The 18,772-nt window shown below is 43.5% G+C and overlaps 1 protein-coding gene across 4 annotated transcripts in view; it reads right to left on the bottom strand.

Annotated features, from left to right (window-relative positions):
- Positions 1–18,772, bottom strand: part of celsr2 (cadherin, EGF LAG seven-pass G-type receptor 2) — a 65,285-nt gene that overhangs the window by 44,587 nt on the left and 1,926 nt on the right. For all 4 annotated transcript variants that reach the window (XM_037100465.1, XM_037100466.1, XM_037100467.1 and 1 more), the window contains exons 2-3: positions 18,412–18,535; positions 14,094–17,971 (exon numbers count right to left, since the gene is read on the bottom strand). In XM_037100465.1, the coding sequence (XP_036956360.1) occupies positions 14,094–17,637 (3,544 nt within the window). In that variant the 5' untranslated portion in view covers positions 17,638–17,971; positions 18,412–18,535. The remainder of the gene's footprint in view (positions 1–14,093; positions 17,972–18,411; positions 18,536–18,772) is intronic.

The following is an 18,772-nucleotide window of genomic DNA, read 5'->3' as shown; positions in this document are numbered from 1 at the left end:
GTTATCTATGCTCCTATATCTCTGTTGAATAAGTTAGTTTTCATCTGTGTATAAGAGTGAATTAAGGACAGACAGGAGAAAGATAGAGAGGACATAACGCAACTTTGATATGAAAAACAGGACTATGTGGACAGAAAGTCAACCAAAGGAAACACTGTATGATGCATGACCTTCTGAGGACTTAAGGTTAGTGGGCTGAAACTGCACCTCCTCCAGATACAGTCTACAAAGAATAATTAAAGTGGTCCTCGTCAACCTAAACCAGAAAGCTGTATTCAAATGACTGAGAAAGTCTTTGGAAGAACAGCAGGAAATCTAACTGCTATGACACCCAGTTTAACAGTTGTGCTGTAAATAAGCTAATGCTAATCGTAAATGTACAGTAGGCAACTTACAGTTCTGTTAAAGTGCCTGTTCCATTTGATTTTACATGATGTAACCTGACTTTACATAATGACAAAGAACACAGTGAGACAACGACACATCCCATGTGTCCTAAAGGCAGCTGTACATTTAGACAGACCTGTGTAATAAAAGATAACCTTGTTGGTCCATTAATATCTCCGCCAAGGATGTTATATTTCCATCCATGTCCGTTTCTTGATTGGTCAGTTTGTGAGCAGGATTAGACGAAAACTACCAAACAGATTCCACGACATGTTGGTGGAGGATGGGTCTCACCCCAGAATAGACCCCATTAACTTTTGGGGGAAATCCGGATAAAGAAACGGATCCAGGAATTTGTTCTCACTTTCGCTGACATTGTAAGATAGGGGGAGCTTAAATTATCATTAAGCTGTTGCGGGATGGTTTAAGATTCAGAGTGATACAGGGCTGGCGAGTTTGATATCTGATTTTGCTAGACTGAATAAAAAGGGGCCTTGGTGGAGGTATGCTCTCTACTGTACAGTGTGGGATTCCAGTTAAATTATAGGAAATTCAGACTTCAAAATTAAACAAAGACATTAAGTATGTGAGCCAACAGAGGCAGAGTTATAAAAAAAAAAAGATGGTAAACAGCCAATCAGAGGCAGAGTAAGGGGTCTTCATGAAAGATCATGCGCCTGAGTGCAGCTTCACAGCTTCATGGCTCCAGACTTGTTCTTTAACATTACTAAACGTGAAGAGCTGCAGGCAATCCTGTGAGAGGAAAATCTAAAGTCACAATCATGTTGAGGTCCGTGGACCAATCAGATACAGTCTTTAGGTGATGTAGCTAGTCCAGCAGGTTAAAAGACAGAAAGGATATTCACATTACATCAATACACTAGCTGTGATTGATGAAGTGTCTTTCCCAGAGAGGACGGAGACCTCAAACGTGGCTGCTCCAACTCCTAAAGAGCAGGTTAAACACCGAGCCAATGAAAACACCTCCTAGTTTTTGTGGGGAGGGGAAACACATTAGAGACACTATAAATATGCCATTCATCATCGTGACAGTGCAAAGACGATAAATAATCGCACTTGAGCAGCTCTCTCTAGCAGCCATTCATCACGTCTCATGGTTCCACATTAAAAACACCACAACCAAACAAATGCACGTTAATTCTGTGATCCGGAGTGGCCGATACTCCCTCAGAAAGGGATTGTGTGATTCTCTGCAGAAGTGTGTCATGATGACGGGAACCTCCGGGTAAGAAGGTAATGAGGTTGAGCAGAGCCTGTCTTAGTTGTTCAGCATCAGTACACTACTGTATGTGCAGCATGCACCGAGTACTCACTACATCAAAGAGCGCAAAGCCTGGGTCCCATTTCCAAGATCAATAGGGAGATCATAAATTAAAAATCACTTTGGAGGGATAAGGGCTGTGGACGTCTTTGCATTTCACAGCTTTTACAGCTCGAACCAACGAGCCGCTCCGCAAACTTACAAGCTTTTAATGAGTCTATGATTTGGAAATGAGCATGCAGAGTGTTACTTTCTGTTTGGTTGTTTGTTTGAGGACTGAACAGTGAGATCTTGGCTCGTCCTTATCAAACTTCTAAAAGTTGCACTGAAAAATGCTCTGATGAGACATAAAAAGAAAAACGGCTTCTTGAAATTGAAGAATCCGACGCATTTATCCGCTGACACGCTCCTACTTAAAGCGTCAGTAACCTTTAAGAGCAACTCTCAAGTGATCAATCAATTAAGGTACTTTAAAAACCCTTAACCACTGATTACTGCACTTTGTGGCAACTACTTAGAGTCAAAGTTTTAATCTGAACACAGAGACCGTATCAACATATTTCTAAGATACATTTATACTTTTACACTCTTTCATTGAAAATAGATGTCCATAAATCGGTTAAAAAAAAGTGGGTCCTGGACTCAAAGTAATCCAGTGGTAGTTGTCTGTACATTCGTGAGTAGACGGCAAACAGGAGCCTGTCAATAGCTCATTTGGGATACTTGCAAATAACAAAATAAAACTGAGCATGGAAGAAATAATGCTGCTTGGTAAGGATGAAGTGAAGAGAATGCAGAAAATGCAGCTTTTATTTTTTATTCTTTGTTAACTGGGGGCAACGCCGAGCAACATCCTATAAAATGCTGACATCCTATGCAAATGGTAGGCTAAAACGACCTTATCTTGAATAGAGTATACATACTGTTACAGTTCATGTTTTATTCATCTAGATAAATTATATCTTCTACTCCAGAGCACTCCAGAACATGTCTCAGAAGATGTTCATCTCAGTTTCTTTGCTGCAAACTAAGGAAACTTCTCAAAGCTCTCTTAAATAAACAGCTCTGGAAGAGTAAGAGCAATTTATGATGCAAGAAATTTGATAAATAGCTTGTATTATTGTGTTTGAAAGCAGGAGTAAAGACTATTTCTACTTTCATCTTTCACTTCAAGCCAAAATCTCCTCATAGTAGTTTATTAAATTCAGGACTCGGCTCTAAAATTGAAAGAACAGCTGTGTCTGCCTGGCCTCGATGGTAGGTATTAATGGTAAATACAGAAAAATTATAAAACTGTGCTAACAAGATAACACAGTGTGAAGCTCTTGTCAAAGGTGTCGTGTTTGCATGTTGCTGACCAAGACAAAACCACAGTGTCCACACAAGGTCACAAAGAGACGACACGTCTACGACACACTGCGACCAAACAAACCACAGAGCTCTGACCTGGGAGTACAGTCCCTGTGGGGCCACAACAGGACACGGTTTAATTTAATTAGAATTAAATACTCTGACCTTGGAACAGCCTTGAATCACATACATTAATTACTGAGGCTTTGCTGCTGTATGTGTGTATGCGTGTGTGACCCTGACTAATTTATTACATTTCACTTGTTCCTTCTGAAGCTCTTCCCTTCCACACCCACACAGATCAGTTGTGTCGTCACCTTGGCACGTTTATGGCCGGTGTGAGACTAAGCCTTACAGGTGCCGGGACCCGTCAACATGGGGCCCACCGGACTGTAAATCTGGCCAAGGGTGAAATCAGACGAAGCCGAAACACTTGTTTAAAACTACAGAGGACAACTGGAGCCACAACTGTTCCAACACACACTGTAACTGAGGGGCCCAGACACCCTAAACTAACTAGGGCAACTGTTGCACTGTCTCATGTCTCGGCCAACACAGCTGCACCTGAACACACCGTAAAAGCTACAGCGGGTGACTAACTAGCTTGTACATTCTTCCATTCAGAAAGGGAAATTGGTAGACTCAGGAGCACAAATCATTGTTATGATAAAGCATTTTGACCCCCTTCCTGCAGATCTAGCCACTTCTAATGGAGAATATGTCCGATGAAAAGCGACAAATGGGACTGGCAAACAGACGGAGTCAAAAAATATAGATATACCGCACAAAATGGGTGAAATCATGGACATTATGAGATGATGCAGATGCTTACTGATGGCCAGAAAATGTAGCATTGGCCTTGTATGTCATGGCCCTAAAGTAAGTAAAAATTAGTTTGTTTAATCCTTTGTGAAATCGTCAAAATATGATTAATAATTGACTAATTGTGTTTATCTTTAAGCATCTTTTCAAATTGATGGCAATAGACCTCAAGTGGACATACAGGAACAGAAAGCACCCAGCGGGACAACAGGCTTAATCTTCACCTTCATACCAGTCACCATGCTGAGGTTCAATTAACAACCCCATTAAAAAAGAGAGGAAAAAAAAAAACAGTCCTGGACAGACACTAATGCGTGCTGATGAGGGTTAAAGACCGAATGAGCAGGAGTTTATCATGATGCTGGAGCTCTGTGGCTCAGTGCTCTGGCAGTGGTTAAAAAAGTCTTATATCTGTTAGATCAAGCTTATCAGATGTCTCCTTCATTAAAAACCAAGTGCACTCTGTTCAGTGTCGATTTAATTTAAAAGCTGGAATCTCAAGATCCGGTGATCAAAAGGGATGCAGTAAAATGCGGCCTGCTTGAATTAACCGGGGCTGAAAGGTGAAACACACTCAACTGCTGCTTGAATGGGGCCTGATGGCTGGTTGGGGGGTGGGGGCTATGCATTGCAAAGGGAGGGAGGGCTTTTTCATCTCATTACCCTTACACACCCCCCACCTTCTCCCCTCTTCCTGACCCCCCACTAGACAAGCAACGGCCGAAGCTGACACCCCCCCGCCAACACCACCACCACGCTCTGCATAAAATACTTTAACGACGCCTGCCAGGGCCTCCGTGCACCTACAGCGATTTACATCACCATCGAGCCAACAGGAATCAAGAGGAGCCTTTCAACAGCCGGCTGAGAGTCCAAATTCTAACCCACCTACTCATTTGTGACTCACTATAAACAAACCTGGGTATAGAAGTGTGTAATGCTAGAAGGGAGGGAATCACATTTTTAATAGTTTCTAACTTAAATCAGTTTATTTCTAGATATTTAATCCAATCACTCAGTTTCTGTTTTCATTTTGTTATTCTTACATATTTTAAGATTCAACTTTACTGTTTTTGTCCTTTTTCGTTTTCACATGTAAAGAATAACAGTCAAACAAACCTTCCAGATTCCCCCCAAAATATTATTACTCTTATATTATGACCTCTCAACCCAGCAGTAGCTATGATCCAGTGATTCCTCCTGATTTTTCCTAGTCACAAGTGTTTTTGTATCAAAATGATATATAACAAAGTGACTGGAGCTTTAGAAGTGCTAGACGGTGGATTTTGTATTAATATTCTCATCTAAATATACACAAGATAGCCAGAAAATGTTTTCTGTTTCAGGAAGAGAACATTTTATTCATATTGAATTATATCAAGCGTACAATAAGAGATCGACAATTAACGTGGACAAAGGATTTCAACTTGAAAATGTCATTTTTTACTTCACTTTCTCTACAATACACACAAAACACACTACTCTGCTGTTATCCAATCTAATTTAAACACTATGATTGATGAGAACTAAATTTGCCGAGCTTTAGAAGTCAAGAAATTGGTAGTCTGGAGGGTAAAACATGCCATGAGGGCTGAGAATGTTAAAGCTCCTCTAATCGCCCAAAACACTCTTGAACTACCGTCGCTTGGGAAATTTTCAGCTCGCATTGACAGCAGACCGACTGCGGATTTGTGGTAGATCTGGGATAAAAAAGCTCCTCACCTCTACCAGGCTGAAAACTGTGTTATTGGCTCCATTGTTGGGAAAAGGCTGAACCACAAAATCAAACACATCTGATTGCCAACAGATCATGCACAACAGAAAACCTACTTGCAAATCACACTCTCAGAGGAGGGAACCGACAGCATGCTCAGACTCCTACGCAGCAGATTTGCTGTTATCTGAGCAATGTTGAGGCCGTTACATCAGTCAACACAAATTACACCGAACATCATAATATGCAATTATCAATTCCACTGTGTGCAAGTATGTGCATGAATGTCTGTCTGTGTTATTTTGCTTTAGAAGAGAAAAACGTACAGGTTAAATAAATATTCATGCATCCCTGACCTTGTTTTTATAATGATTAAAATCCAGATGTACTGTAATTTACTGTTTTTTTTTAATCTTCTCTGCTGATGAATTAAGCTTAAGTAGTTAGAAAAAAGAAAGGTCAGCTGTAATGATAAACACAACACAAAAACACCTAATTCCTGCTGTGCCTGTGAAGTCAATAATGAAAACTGCTTGTGCAGCTCAATGTCAGCCCAAGGATTTCAATCCAGAGGATTGAGCGCAAACCCACAATCCCTCTACTGATTTCTCCATTCAGGAGGAAAGCTGACTATGTTGGAAAGAGGCCATTCGTACTCATTTGCGGACCCTGCCACAGCGTCCCCTGATGACACTTTTCTGCTGTATCTGAAAACCACGAGAAGAGGACATTCCATAGATTCCTCCTCTATGGTGAAGCGGCTTTAGAGCCATAGAAAAGGATCTGAACACTTCCAATCAGAGCATTTGCATATCAAAGGAAAACTGCTGTCAGCGCTGTAGTAAAGAGACATTAGCATGCAGGGACGTGACGTGACCAGAGGCTGTTATTCAAATGTACCAATAGTCACTAGATAGATATTGGATACTGAGCATCAAGCAGCTCAAAGTTACATACCAGTTTTGATACCAGTGCCGAAAAATAAACAAGCTATTATATTAACTTATCCTGACAGTTTAATTTCTGAAGTAAATTATTTTCGGAAAGAAAAAAACTGGAAGACAGTCTGCTCAGATCAGCAAATGTAAAAAAACAACAACTTCCACCTGCACCTCCTCAGTGAAGGTTAAAAATAGTCACTCTCACTCAATCAGTGCCACCAAACTGTGAAAGCACAATCATACCGCTGCAGTAACTCACGAAGAAACCATCTGCTTTGTTAGCCTGATGCCCTCTTGTCAGCGTTAATATAATTTAAACGGTGATGTAACATCTAAAACTCCTGCATGCTACGGTTCACCACCTCTACCAGCCACACCTCTTACCCTCATGTCTTAACAGCCTAATGATGCCAGTATGCACGGCACAGCTGAAGCATATGAAACCAGGTCACTGTGAATTCGCTGGTTAGGTTTAATGCTAAATGAGTGCAATGTAGCATAAAGGTAACGGCCTGTTAAACAAACATAATCTGTCAAGTTCATTGTGTGAGAAACATGTACTTTCTGTACGCCAGCGGAGGTCTGGAGTTGTTTTTCCAACAAAAAACACAAATACTTTGTCTTGTGAACTACAACAGGACTTCCCAAACACGGACTCAAGAAACACCTCATCAGCAGCACCTGTCATGGCCGAACTTTGATTTAACTGCCTAAGTGAAGTAAGTTTGTTTATGTTTATATTCATACTGAATATTGCAGAAGAAGACCGCTTTCAACAAAGCCACTGCTTTTAACAATTCCAAACATTTAATCACTAGTTTTAACTATGTCAGCCATCTATATTTGACTATTTCAAACATGCATACTACTATTACTTCCAGCCTGTTCAGCCATACCATTTTACCTTACTTTACTTCACTATTTCAACTATTTAACTATTACATTTAGTCAATTAAACCACTGAGTGAGTACTTTTAGCTAATTCAACTATTTATCTAATGCTTGAAGCTATCTAACATTTTTATACTATTTTAGGTTAACTATAAAGTTTACTTGTCTAGTGTTTCAGCTAACTGAATGTGTGTTTGTTTTTTTAATCAAATTAGGGTTTTTTTTGTTTTGTTTTTTTCAACTTAGTTAGACCTGTCTTTCCATGTACCCTATAGCAACTGCAGAAGTAGCCCCTAAAAAAATTAGGTCTGGATCTGAGTCACTGTAGTGGAGCCTTTTTATACTGTACATGCTCAGTAAGAAGGGGAGATTTTTTTTTTAAAGTTCCTACATCAGACTGTACAGTAAATAGGATAATCCATGGATGAACAATAGGCCCGGTGAAACTGTCGTGAAGACAGCAGCACCAGGGCAAACAAGTGGACACAAAGACAGATGGAGGGGGGGAAGCCCCAGACAGAGCAAACTCCTATTGTCTACTGGGATAGTGAGGACAATGCAGGACAACGCTGAGATATATGCAAGCACCACAAGGTCCTCACCCCAGCGATGCACTAGCCCTAATCCCAAACACGATTTCCCCTCCTGACACATATAGATGATGTCATCCCTCCTCCTCACCCGCACCCTCACCCCACCTCAGTTCCTCTGGACCATCAATGCAACCAAGCGTAGCGGAGAAGAGCCCACAGCAGGATGTTCTGCTGAGAAACAAGCAGGCAGCAAGAAATCAGATACCCTTTTGAGCGCATCTGTGTCACAATTCAAAGAGCTTAAAGATGACCCTATCATATCACCGCAAGCTTTGCACTCACGGGGGCCTCTGAAGTCTGTCACACGCAAGACTAAACTTTATCCTTCAAAAACACAGCGGATGGAAAGTTTATGTCTGAAGTCAGGTGTCGGCTGACTTGCTGCATGTCCTGTAAAAATGCTTACAGAATGAAAGCAGGACAGGTCAGTGTGTCCCGGAGCATTACAGGTCCAAAGAAAGCCTTACATGCTTCACTGCAAAGAGGGAGAGGGGGACAGTTGCTCTTTAGAACTTTATGTGCCTCCCCTCCCCCCCATCTTCACTCCACAAAAGGGACCTTACCCCTCGTCCCCACCCACAAGGAATTTCTCAGGCATTGCTGGGTTCACCATGACAACTGGGTGCTTAACAAAGCATTTCTCTTAGGCATTCTTCCTTTCACAGGGGAGAGAAGGGGGGACAACAGTCAAAGGAGGGAGAGACAGAAGAGAGAGAGGAGGGGGGGTTAAGAGGGAGGGTGGAGGAGCTTGAAATGATGGGAGGGAACAGTGGAGGTTGCAGGGGTGAGAGCTATAGACCCGGCTAGATAGGAGAAAAATGTGGAACGGTGACAGGCAAACAAAAAGAGGGAAAGAGAAACAGGATCAAGGTGATAGGTGATGTTAAAGGAAGAGAAAGAAGAGAAACAGTGCTACAAACATTCCAAGCAAGCCTGCAAGTGTGACTAACGCCGACCAGGGAAGCACGGAGAATGAAAGGAGCGCATTACGGATGACTCCAGTCGCACAACACATGGGCCGAGCGTTTGCAAGCTGTGACTTTGAGTCTTATGAATCAACCGTAAGGAAAACAGTAATTCATCAAGCATGAAGAGCACAGAAATCCAAGGTACACTCCGCTTGGGTGAAATAATTACATGAACTGGCGAAGAGAGAAGCAATCAGAGTGGACCAGCTGTTGGAGGCCTCACACACCCCCACGCACGCACACAGAAATATACCAGATTTGTACGGCTTGATGGGCTAGTGTTACAGGAGACAACCCCTGAGAAAGTCCCTTCACAGACAGCTTAAAGGTTTATTAGATTATAATGAAATTACGCCGGCTGTGAATGTCTTGGCTCTTACTTATGCAGTAATGCCACTTTGCTGTCAAACTTGTCTGAGCCCGACCTAAAGAGAGTTTCCTCCATTTATATTCCAGGCATGTAACATAATCTTATGCAAGAATGGTGAAGGGCAGAGGCAAAAGGGTTCTAAGACAACATAAAATCATATTCAGCCACATGGAATGTGGATACAAATATCCCCCAAAAACACATTTTCTCAACCTGCTCAGTTTTGTCTATATCTCTATCTGAAAAAACTCTGTTTTAACTCTTCTTTTTAAGGCCCCCCTGCCTGAATACCCAGTCTGCTCTGATTGGTCAGTTCACACACACCAGAACAAGCATCACTAACAACAAAAGAGAAGCTGTGCAAAATATATTGTTACATGCCAAACTAGTGTCGGTGAGATGTCACAAAGTCACTGAATATAAAGGAAAGACTACTGGCGAGGGCATTTCATGAGCAGTGTTTGCTGTTGGAGAGAGAAGCTTCTGTTGGTGCGGACATTGACCTTTTAATTTTCATTTTACATGCACAGAAACATATATATACACATATGGAAGGAAAAATATTAAAAAAGCACAACAGGTCTCCTTTAAAACTAATTAACCAAATAATCTTCGAGAAACCAAACAACTTGATACACAAGCCTACAGATTGTTTGCATCAGTAAACTGGGTCGAATGCCAGCAAGTTTGGCTCACACGAGTTTGACGGTGAAGTGCCTTAACCTTGGAGCATCCACGGCCACTTCACACTTTAAAGGGTCTGTTCTCCCGACAGCAAGCAGAGAGAGAAAATATATCTGCCGTCTGTCCACCATGTAATTTGAGCATCTGTACAACCTGCAGTGTGATGTGAGCTGAATCGAACTGCCATCATTAGACGTGGAGGCGTGTTTGTCTCTGAAATCTCTGCATTGGCTTTTGCTAAGTGAGCATGGGGGTTGATATTGGCTTGGACTCAGAATTTGATTAAAACAAGGACAAAGTGTCCTAATGGCATAGTTGTAATAATGTATACATTGTATATATGCCACACAGGAGGTTCATATTTAAGCATGTAACTACTGCAGAGGCCCTTTACAGTGCAAGAAATGTATAGAAATTGACATATGAACGTAATAGTGACAAAACATAAACAACAAATTGGCCTCATATTCAAACTACCAGGCATAATAAGGTGTTGAAGACTGAAGGATAATGAAGGATTAGCTACACTTTCTACATGGAAATTAAGAGGGCTTTAAGAATGAAAAAAATGCAGGGGGAAAATCTTTGCCATCAAACGCAAACACCTATTTATGCAGGCTCACGCTTGCCTGGGAACAGTAGATCAGCCCCGGAGTATGTCAACACTGGTCTGACAGATCCCAGGATGCAGCAAATCTAATCCCACAGACGACAACCAGCCTCTCGCTCTGCAGTGTGACCACAATACTGAAGTGACACATGGCGAATTATATCATCACATATGTCAGTTTTATCTTCAGTGTGGCAGAGATGTGAGCTGCTTTTCAACAGATCTGTGAAATCTGAAATAAGTTTCAGTACACTAATTACTTCAGACACCACCCTAATGACTTTATCGTTTTCCATTCATTGAGTGCGGAGGAAGGCCCAACGCCCACGCAACACTGCTGTACATCTGACTCCTTCACTAACATAATCAAATAGTTAAAAACACTAATTTATGCTAGTGCACACAGCCAGTGCACGACAAGGCAGCAGGATGATCAGGTTAAGTGGCTGTCGGATGTGGAGTTTTTAAGTGCCTGCTTGTGGTTTTCAACGACAAAAGAGTCACCCTGCAATCTGAAGAGTAATATTCTCTGTTGACAAGATCAGTCAAACTATTGAGCTTGTTTGGAGAAAAAAAATGTATCTCTTTTAAACACCTTTAGCATAAAAAAGGTGATTTTCATATTTCTCAACAGGCTTTGTTACAAAGATCAATAGGTTCCTTTAGTGACCAGCAAATCATAAAGAAATCGATGAGCATGTTGAACCCACACGACCATGTCTGTAAAACTGTTACTTCAAGCTTTCAAGCCTTCATCACCTCTGCCCTCCATCTTGGTTTTTATAGGGCAGGAATGTAAGAGGTGGATTTCTTGCATATCATTCAAGTATTCATGACCAGTTCCACATAAAGTTTACCTGCCCTTGTTTTTTTCCCTTGTATTTCTTGTAAGTGAATTTGTTCAACTGGGTGGCAAACTGCTGCCTTTGCAGGGATGATAAAACCACATTAAATTGAAATGAAATTACTCATGCCGTTTCTTTAAATATAGTTCACTACACACCACTTAACTCATTTTTATTTTCACCTCAGGTAGCAGGACGGTGGCAATTACCTTTATGGTGCATTTTTATGTAAGTAAAGAGGAGAACTCCTGAACAGTTCAGCTTGAAGTGCACACTGAGAAGCTTTCAACATAATGAAAAAAATCAAATGACACTTCAAATAAAACACATATAAATTACATTTATGGAAAGTGACATGCGACAGTTAGACGCTCATGTCACCGCCAGACTATCAATAATCTGACATTACGGCCTTTAAATGCACAATATGTAATTTCTGCTGCTAGAGGTCTCTCAATCATAACAAAATAAAAGACGCAAGTAGTGTAAGATCATGGCAGTGTTCATTTGTTAAACAATATTATATATACCTCAATTTCTTCATACAATATTGTATAATATTGTAACTAATTAATTTTTTTTATTACTATTGTAACATGACCATGACATTTATAATTTTAAGACTACACTGAAGTTAAATCATCATTCATTTAAACATTTTAAGCCAGAGTGCAGTCCAGTTTTATCTGCGAGCAATTACTGTACGTCAGGGAGTTGTGTCAATGTAAAGGATCACATTCCTGAATTACACTTTAAGAAGATCATTCTAATCTGTGGATTAATCAAAGGTTACCTTCCCAAAGCAACTGCATAGGAGACACTCTAAACTTGAAGCAAAGTGTAGCTACATTAGGGTGGTTACATCCATGTCAGTCTGAAGAGAGGTGCTCAGAAACGATGTTAATCACAGTCCAACAACATACAAAAGAAGCCCATCAAAAATCGTCCATCATATGGGGCCTCTTAAACGACAGAATAAAGAGAGAGATAATGGGAAGACTTGGGAGGTCCCTGGAGGGAGAAGCCTTGGAAAATTGGGGTCAGCAGCATCCACTGGAGGAGCTCATCTTCCTACCCCATCTCCTCCTCAGACAGCCCCTGTCTAATGACGTTCCAGCTCTGTTACAGTACGACTGTATGTTCAGACATGTTACCAGTTTATACAACCGCAACTTAACCCCTCCTTCCCTTCCCCCCTCCATGTCCCTCTGTCTCCTGCAGGGGTGCTGACACATAAACCCCAGCAGGTGCTGGACGCGGTGGGGAGACCCAGCCTCTAATTGGTCCATGTTGGAGTCACAGCTGTTGCCCCCAACCACAGCCTGGTATGAGCTCTAGCGCCTGCTCCTGAATCGACAGCTCACTATTGTTCTCCAGAGAGGTAATGCTCAGCTTCAATCCATTATAACAACTGCCCACTCCAACCATACAGTATCCACTATTTGGTTTCAACTCATCAGCAAACAAGAAAAGGCTGCCAATCATTCAATGGACACAGTCTTCAGAAATCCCAAGGTCCTTCTTGCTGTTTTTGTTAAGTGTCCGATTTCATCGTTAACCTTGATGTACAATCTCTTAATAATGCTGCATGGCTCTGTTCCCTTTTCTCTTAGGTTGTGCCAAGGTCAAAGAGAAGGAAGATTTACAGCAGATCACACTGCGTCAAATAAGCTCCAACAGAGGTTAACAACAACACCCCCCCACCTCTCTCTCTCCGTCTCTCTTTGTAAAAATCAAGTTCAGTCACATTTCTGGAGCAAATAAAACTCTGCAGGCATGCAAAATTAACTGTGAATGGAAACACAGGCATCTTAAGACATGCAGGTCAGAAGGCAACACGAGCAGTAAAGAATTTTCAGGCTTGTTTGGTAAAAAAACTGGTAAAAAAAAAAAAACTTATTTTGATCTCAACCAACTTTGGTGATTCACTGTTTTTATGTCTGATACATAAATAAACGAGCATCCCCTTTCTGTCAAATTTGAGCAAGGAAAAACAAGCCGGTAAAACAATAGAACACTTAAAAAACATCAACTCTTCAACCTGACTCTATACAAGCTATAGAAATACACCATAATGGAATTAGGTCTTTCTTTCTATGTGGGAGAGGAGGGGGGTGTGGTGGGCAACTATGGGGCATGATCAGTCTGCCCACTGGAGTGTGGATCCCACAGGATACAGACGTGCTCAGACAAACAGCTATTTAAATCTCCACAATAGACAGAGCTAAATCAGGCCTCTGTACACAGGAAAGCTCCTTAATGAGGGGTCCAAAAAATTACAGAACCCGGAAATGAAAACAATCCACCTCGAAGAATTTAAATTCTTCAATAAATCTTTTGTGACTTGGTAATCTGAGTGATTTTTGGTGTGGGTGGAGTGGCTTATAAATATCTTTCAGTGAATATTAATCCGCCTTCATGAATATTTCTATTATAGGGAAATCACTGTGGAACACTAAAGCCAAGAAAGACATACTTAAGTCATCATCACTTCCATTATCCGGTGAAGTGAAGCGGAAATGTAAACGAGGAGACAGAACATGCTTGTGGAAACAGTGGGAATGCACCTCAGTGAGTCTATTTTTTACCTCACTGGGTGGAGTATGCAATTACAAAGAGTTATCTAGGAGTCTCACCTGACACTGAGATCCTCATGGAGGCCTCCAGGGGCCGGTTGTTATCCAGGGCCTGGCTCAGTTGGATCTCCCCCGTGCTTTGGTTCAGGAGGACTAAGTTGAGCTCGTTTCCCACCTCAAAGCTGTAGTGGAGCTGATCTGAGACATCAGGGTCGTGCGCAGGGATGCGTCCGATCACTCCTGTGGGGAAGCTGTTCGATTTGTCAGTCACGTAGTTGTTGAAGATGATCTGGAAGTTTTTGAGGACGGGCATGTTGTCGTTCTTGTCGACAAGTTTGATGTGGATGGTGGCACGGCTGACCAGAGGGGCCGAGGTGGCCTGGACCACGATGACATACTCAGATTTCAACTCATAGTCCAGGTCTATCAGTGCAGTCAGTTCTCCAGAGAAGATGTCAAGCTGGAACACCTCTGGGATGTTCCCCTCTACAATCTGGTACATAATCTGTGCGTTACTGCCTTCATCTGGATCTGTGGCAGAAATATGAGCAACTACGATGCCTATAGGGCTGTTTTCCTCCACCATAATATCAAACTCATCCTTCTCAAACACAGGGGGGTTGTCGTTCACATCTAGGATTGTAACGTGGATGTTTACTGGTGTTTTTAGGGCAGGAACACCTTTATCTACAGCAAAAGCCTGCAGGCTGTAAACAGGTACATTTTCTCTGTCTAATCTGCGAAGTGTGCGTACAATCCCAGAGGTGGATTCAATTATGAAATCTCCATCGCCGTCCTCCCCGCCTTGGAAGGTGTAAAAGACGCGGCCGTTGAGTCCAGAGTCTCTATCGGTGGCAGAAACCTGGACCACGCTGGTGAACACGGGAACATCCTCCATAACAGAGCCCACGTAGTTGTCTCTGAGGAAGCGGGGGGAGTTGTCGTTCACATCGTTCACCAGTATCTCCAGGTAGGTGGTGTCAGACTTCTGTGGAATGCCATTATCCCGAGCAGTGATGGCCAACGTGTAGGAAACCTGGTCCTCGTAGTCCAGCTCCATCTGTGTGGTGACAGCTCCTGTGTCTGGGTCGATGTCAAACTGAGGGATGCTGTCGTCCATAAAGTAGGTGATGCGTGCGTTCTCACCTGTGTCTTCATCTGTGGCACTTATTACAACAACAGTGGTGCCTACAGGCCTGTCCTCATTGATGTTGACAGTGTAATGTGAGCTCTGAAACACAGGTCGGTGTGTGTTGGCGTCGGTGACGTTAACAAACACCTTAGCCGTGTCATAGAGTGTTCCATCACTTGCAGTGACGGTGAGGACGTACTGGCGTTCTAGTTTGTAGTCTAAAGGCAGCGCCAGGGTAATGAGCCCCCCTCCACTCTGACTCGTGATGGAGAACCTGTTGCGGGTGTTTCCACTGGATATCTGATAGGTCACCACACTGTTGATGTCCTGGTCCACAGCTGACACGGTCACAACGCTGGTCCCCACGGCTGCATCCTCATTCAGTCGCATGTAATACGCCTTCTGAGTGAACTCTGGGTTGTTGTCGTTGACGTCCAGAATAGTCATGCTAATGCTGGCTGAAGAGGACATGACAGGGTAGCCCTGGTCACGGGCCTCCACTCCAAAGTTGAAAAAATCTACACTCTCCCTGTCCAACTCGGCTGCCACTACAATCCACCCCGTGCTGTTGTTGATGCTGAAGGGGAAGTCTGGCGTGGTTTCAGTGAGGCGATACTCCAGCCTGGAGTTGTCCCCAGAGTCTGCGTCCACTGCTTGGATGTGAATAATGGAGTAGCCCAGGGGCACGTTCTCCAGCACTGTGGCCTGGAACGGAGTGCTGACAAAAATGGGGGCGTTGTCATTAACATCAAGCACCTGCACTGTAACCAGACCGCTGATGTTGGACAGCGGAGGGCGTCCTCCGTCCTGAGCTCGGATTCTTAGGGTGTACTCTTTATTTGCCTCGTAATCCAGGTGACTCACCACGTCCATTTTACCCGTCTGAGCATCAATATAAAACTGTCCCCTGGTATTTCCGCTCATGATGCTGAAATGAACGACAGCGTTGCTCCCTCTGTCCTGATCTGTGGCGGTCACCTGCAGGATCTCTGTGTTGGGGGCCATGTCCTCTGGCACCTGGACCACATAACGTTTTTCACTGAACTGCGGAGCATTATCATTGTCATCCTCGACCACAATGTGAACTGTAGCTGTGGCGCTGCGGGGCCCGGGGTCACGACCTTGGTCATTTGCCTCAACTAAGAGCATATAGGCCTCCACCTCCTCTCGGTCCACAAGACCTTTGGTGCGGATTACACCAGACCTGGGATCAATCTCAAACACATTATTGGACCCGTTACTGTTGATGACGCGGTAAAGGATGTTTCCATTAACAGGTGCGTCCCCGTCTGTGGCCCTCACAGTCAGGACCTCATAGCCTATTTCTAGATTCTCCCTGATGCTTTCCTTGTAGTCCTCCTGCTCAAACACGGGGTCGTGATCATTGGTGTCACGGACTGTAATAGTGAGGGTGGCCATGGCTGTACGTCGAGGCGTGCCATGGTCAACGGCGGTCACACGGAACACATGTGTGTCTTTAGTCTCCCGGTCCAGCACCTCTACTGTGGACACAGCACCGTTGGCCGGGTCCACAGCAAAGAGGTTGTTGGAGCGGCTATCAAAGAGAGCCTCTATGAAATACTCCAGCCTGCCTGCCTCCCCCTCATCCGCATCCACTGCTTTTAAAACAACAACAGGAGTCCCAACTGGCTTATTCTCTGCCACAGACACTTGATACATGGGAGGCTGGAACTGGGGGCTGCTGTTGACGCTTCTCCTCCTCCTGCTGCTCACAATCCCTGAATCAGACTGAGCTGCCTTTTCCAACAGCTTCTCTATGTGGCCCTGCCTGAAGGGGCCCTGCCCTACACGCCAGTGGACAGAGACAGGTTTGACTTTAGCACTCAGTCCATTTCCTGTGAGCACATCACAGAGCAGGTCTAACTCCAGGAGCGTGTCCTGCCTCCAGCACAGCGTCTCGGACACTAACAAGTGCCCCTCTGAGAAATAAAAGTTACGGCTGTTGGCGACTTTGCAGCGGATCGAGGCTTCTGGTAGCAGACCCCCCACTGAAAATAAAGCAGAGCCTGCTTGGTGGCACTCTGATCGGTGCTGGCTGTGGCCGCTAAACAAACTGAGGACCTCCATGTCCCACTGAGGTTTTCTTTTACGCTTGTTTGAACAGTTCCTACCGTGAACATGCACCTCGTACTGGCTGGTGACGAGGTGCCTGTAGCCGGAGTCCGTGCAGTCAGCCACAGTGTACAGGGTGAAGGGGTTGGAGCGCAGCGAGGGGCACTTTACAGAGTCCGAAACAAACACAATGCCCGCCGCCGCGTCTGTCTCCAAAAACCGCTCCGTGAATTTTGGAGCGAGGACCTGATCCAAAGCGCACCGTGCGCCCCGCTCCACGCCGGCCACCACTGTCCTTGTCCCGGCATCCTCACTGATGTGAACGGTGTAACAACGCGCCAGCGAAACCAGTTTACACCACCAGAAAAATAACAACAAATCCCATTTTACGAAGTGCATCGCTCCTCAGTTTGTTTTCAGCCGGCTCTCCGAGTGGGAATGTCTTCAGCTCCGTATTCCTTTAAACTTTCCGCCTGTGAGTTTCCCTTTGTTGCAGAGGAGCCATGCTCTTAGCGGGCGCACTTCTCTCCGGTCACTCCGGCTGATTTGAAGAGGTAAACCCGCGGTCACCTTGTCCGGAGCGGCTCACACACCATTCACACACGCCGGCAGCAACAACAACAGCAGCAGATGCAGCACCTCCGCTCCGTCCGCGCAACTCCGCTTGAATGGTGGAAAAATGGCTCCTGCTGCCCCCCCTCCCCGCGCCTTGAGGCTCCTCATTATCATAAACCTGTGTGTGTGTGTGTGTGTGTGTGTGTGTGTGTGTGTGAGAGAGAGAGAGAGAGAGAGAGAGAGAACAGCTCTGTTAGGGGTCTGCACACTTGACAAAAAACCCTGCCACTGGAGATAAATGAAAACTTCCTAAAAGCTTCATTTATTAACTGAAAACAAAAACTTTCATTAGATATCATTAGTTAGTTTACTTGACAACATGTTATTAATTATCTTTTTCATTTGTTGTCGTTGTTGCCAAGATTGAATTCTGCTTACACAACCACCACATAAAGAGCACCCCAGCTTGTGCAATCCTGACAGTGATTTTTACAAAAGTTTTTAGGAAACACTTGAAATGTCAAAAACAGAAATCTCTAAGCAGTGGTAGCACACACACAAGCCCAAACCACTATGACTTATTCAGTGACAAACACATATGTTCAATCCACCACTCACCTCCAAAATGGGTTTACTTATTAACAGGCACACATTCCTCAAACTTTAGGTTTGGAGTGTTTGAACCCAAAACACCAAGAATGTTGAAGTTGCTCTTCCACTGGCTGCACCTTGTTTTAGAAATCTGCCAGCAGAGGATAATTTTAATTCAATTATATATTATATAATCAATTATATATTCTATATATATATATATATATATATATATATATATATATATATATATATATATATATACATATATATATATATATATATATTTACACACACACACACACACACACACACACACACACACACACACACACACACACACTTATATGGGACACAGGAAGGATATGAATGAACACATATCACATGA

Source organism: Acanthopagrus latus, chromosome 6 (assembly GCF_904848185.1).
Source record: "Acanthopagrus latus isolate v.2019 chromosome 6, fAcaLat1.1, whole genome shotgun sequence".
Classification (NCBI taxonomy): domain Eukaryota; kingdom Metazoa; phylum Chordata; class Actinopteri; order Spariformes; family Sparidae; genus Acanthopagrus; species Acanthopagrus latus.
This window is presented reverse-complemented; position numbering and strand designations above follow the sequence as displayed.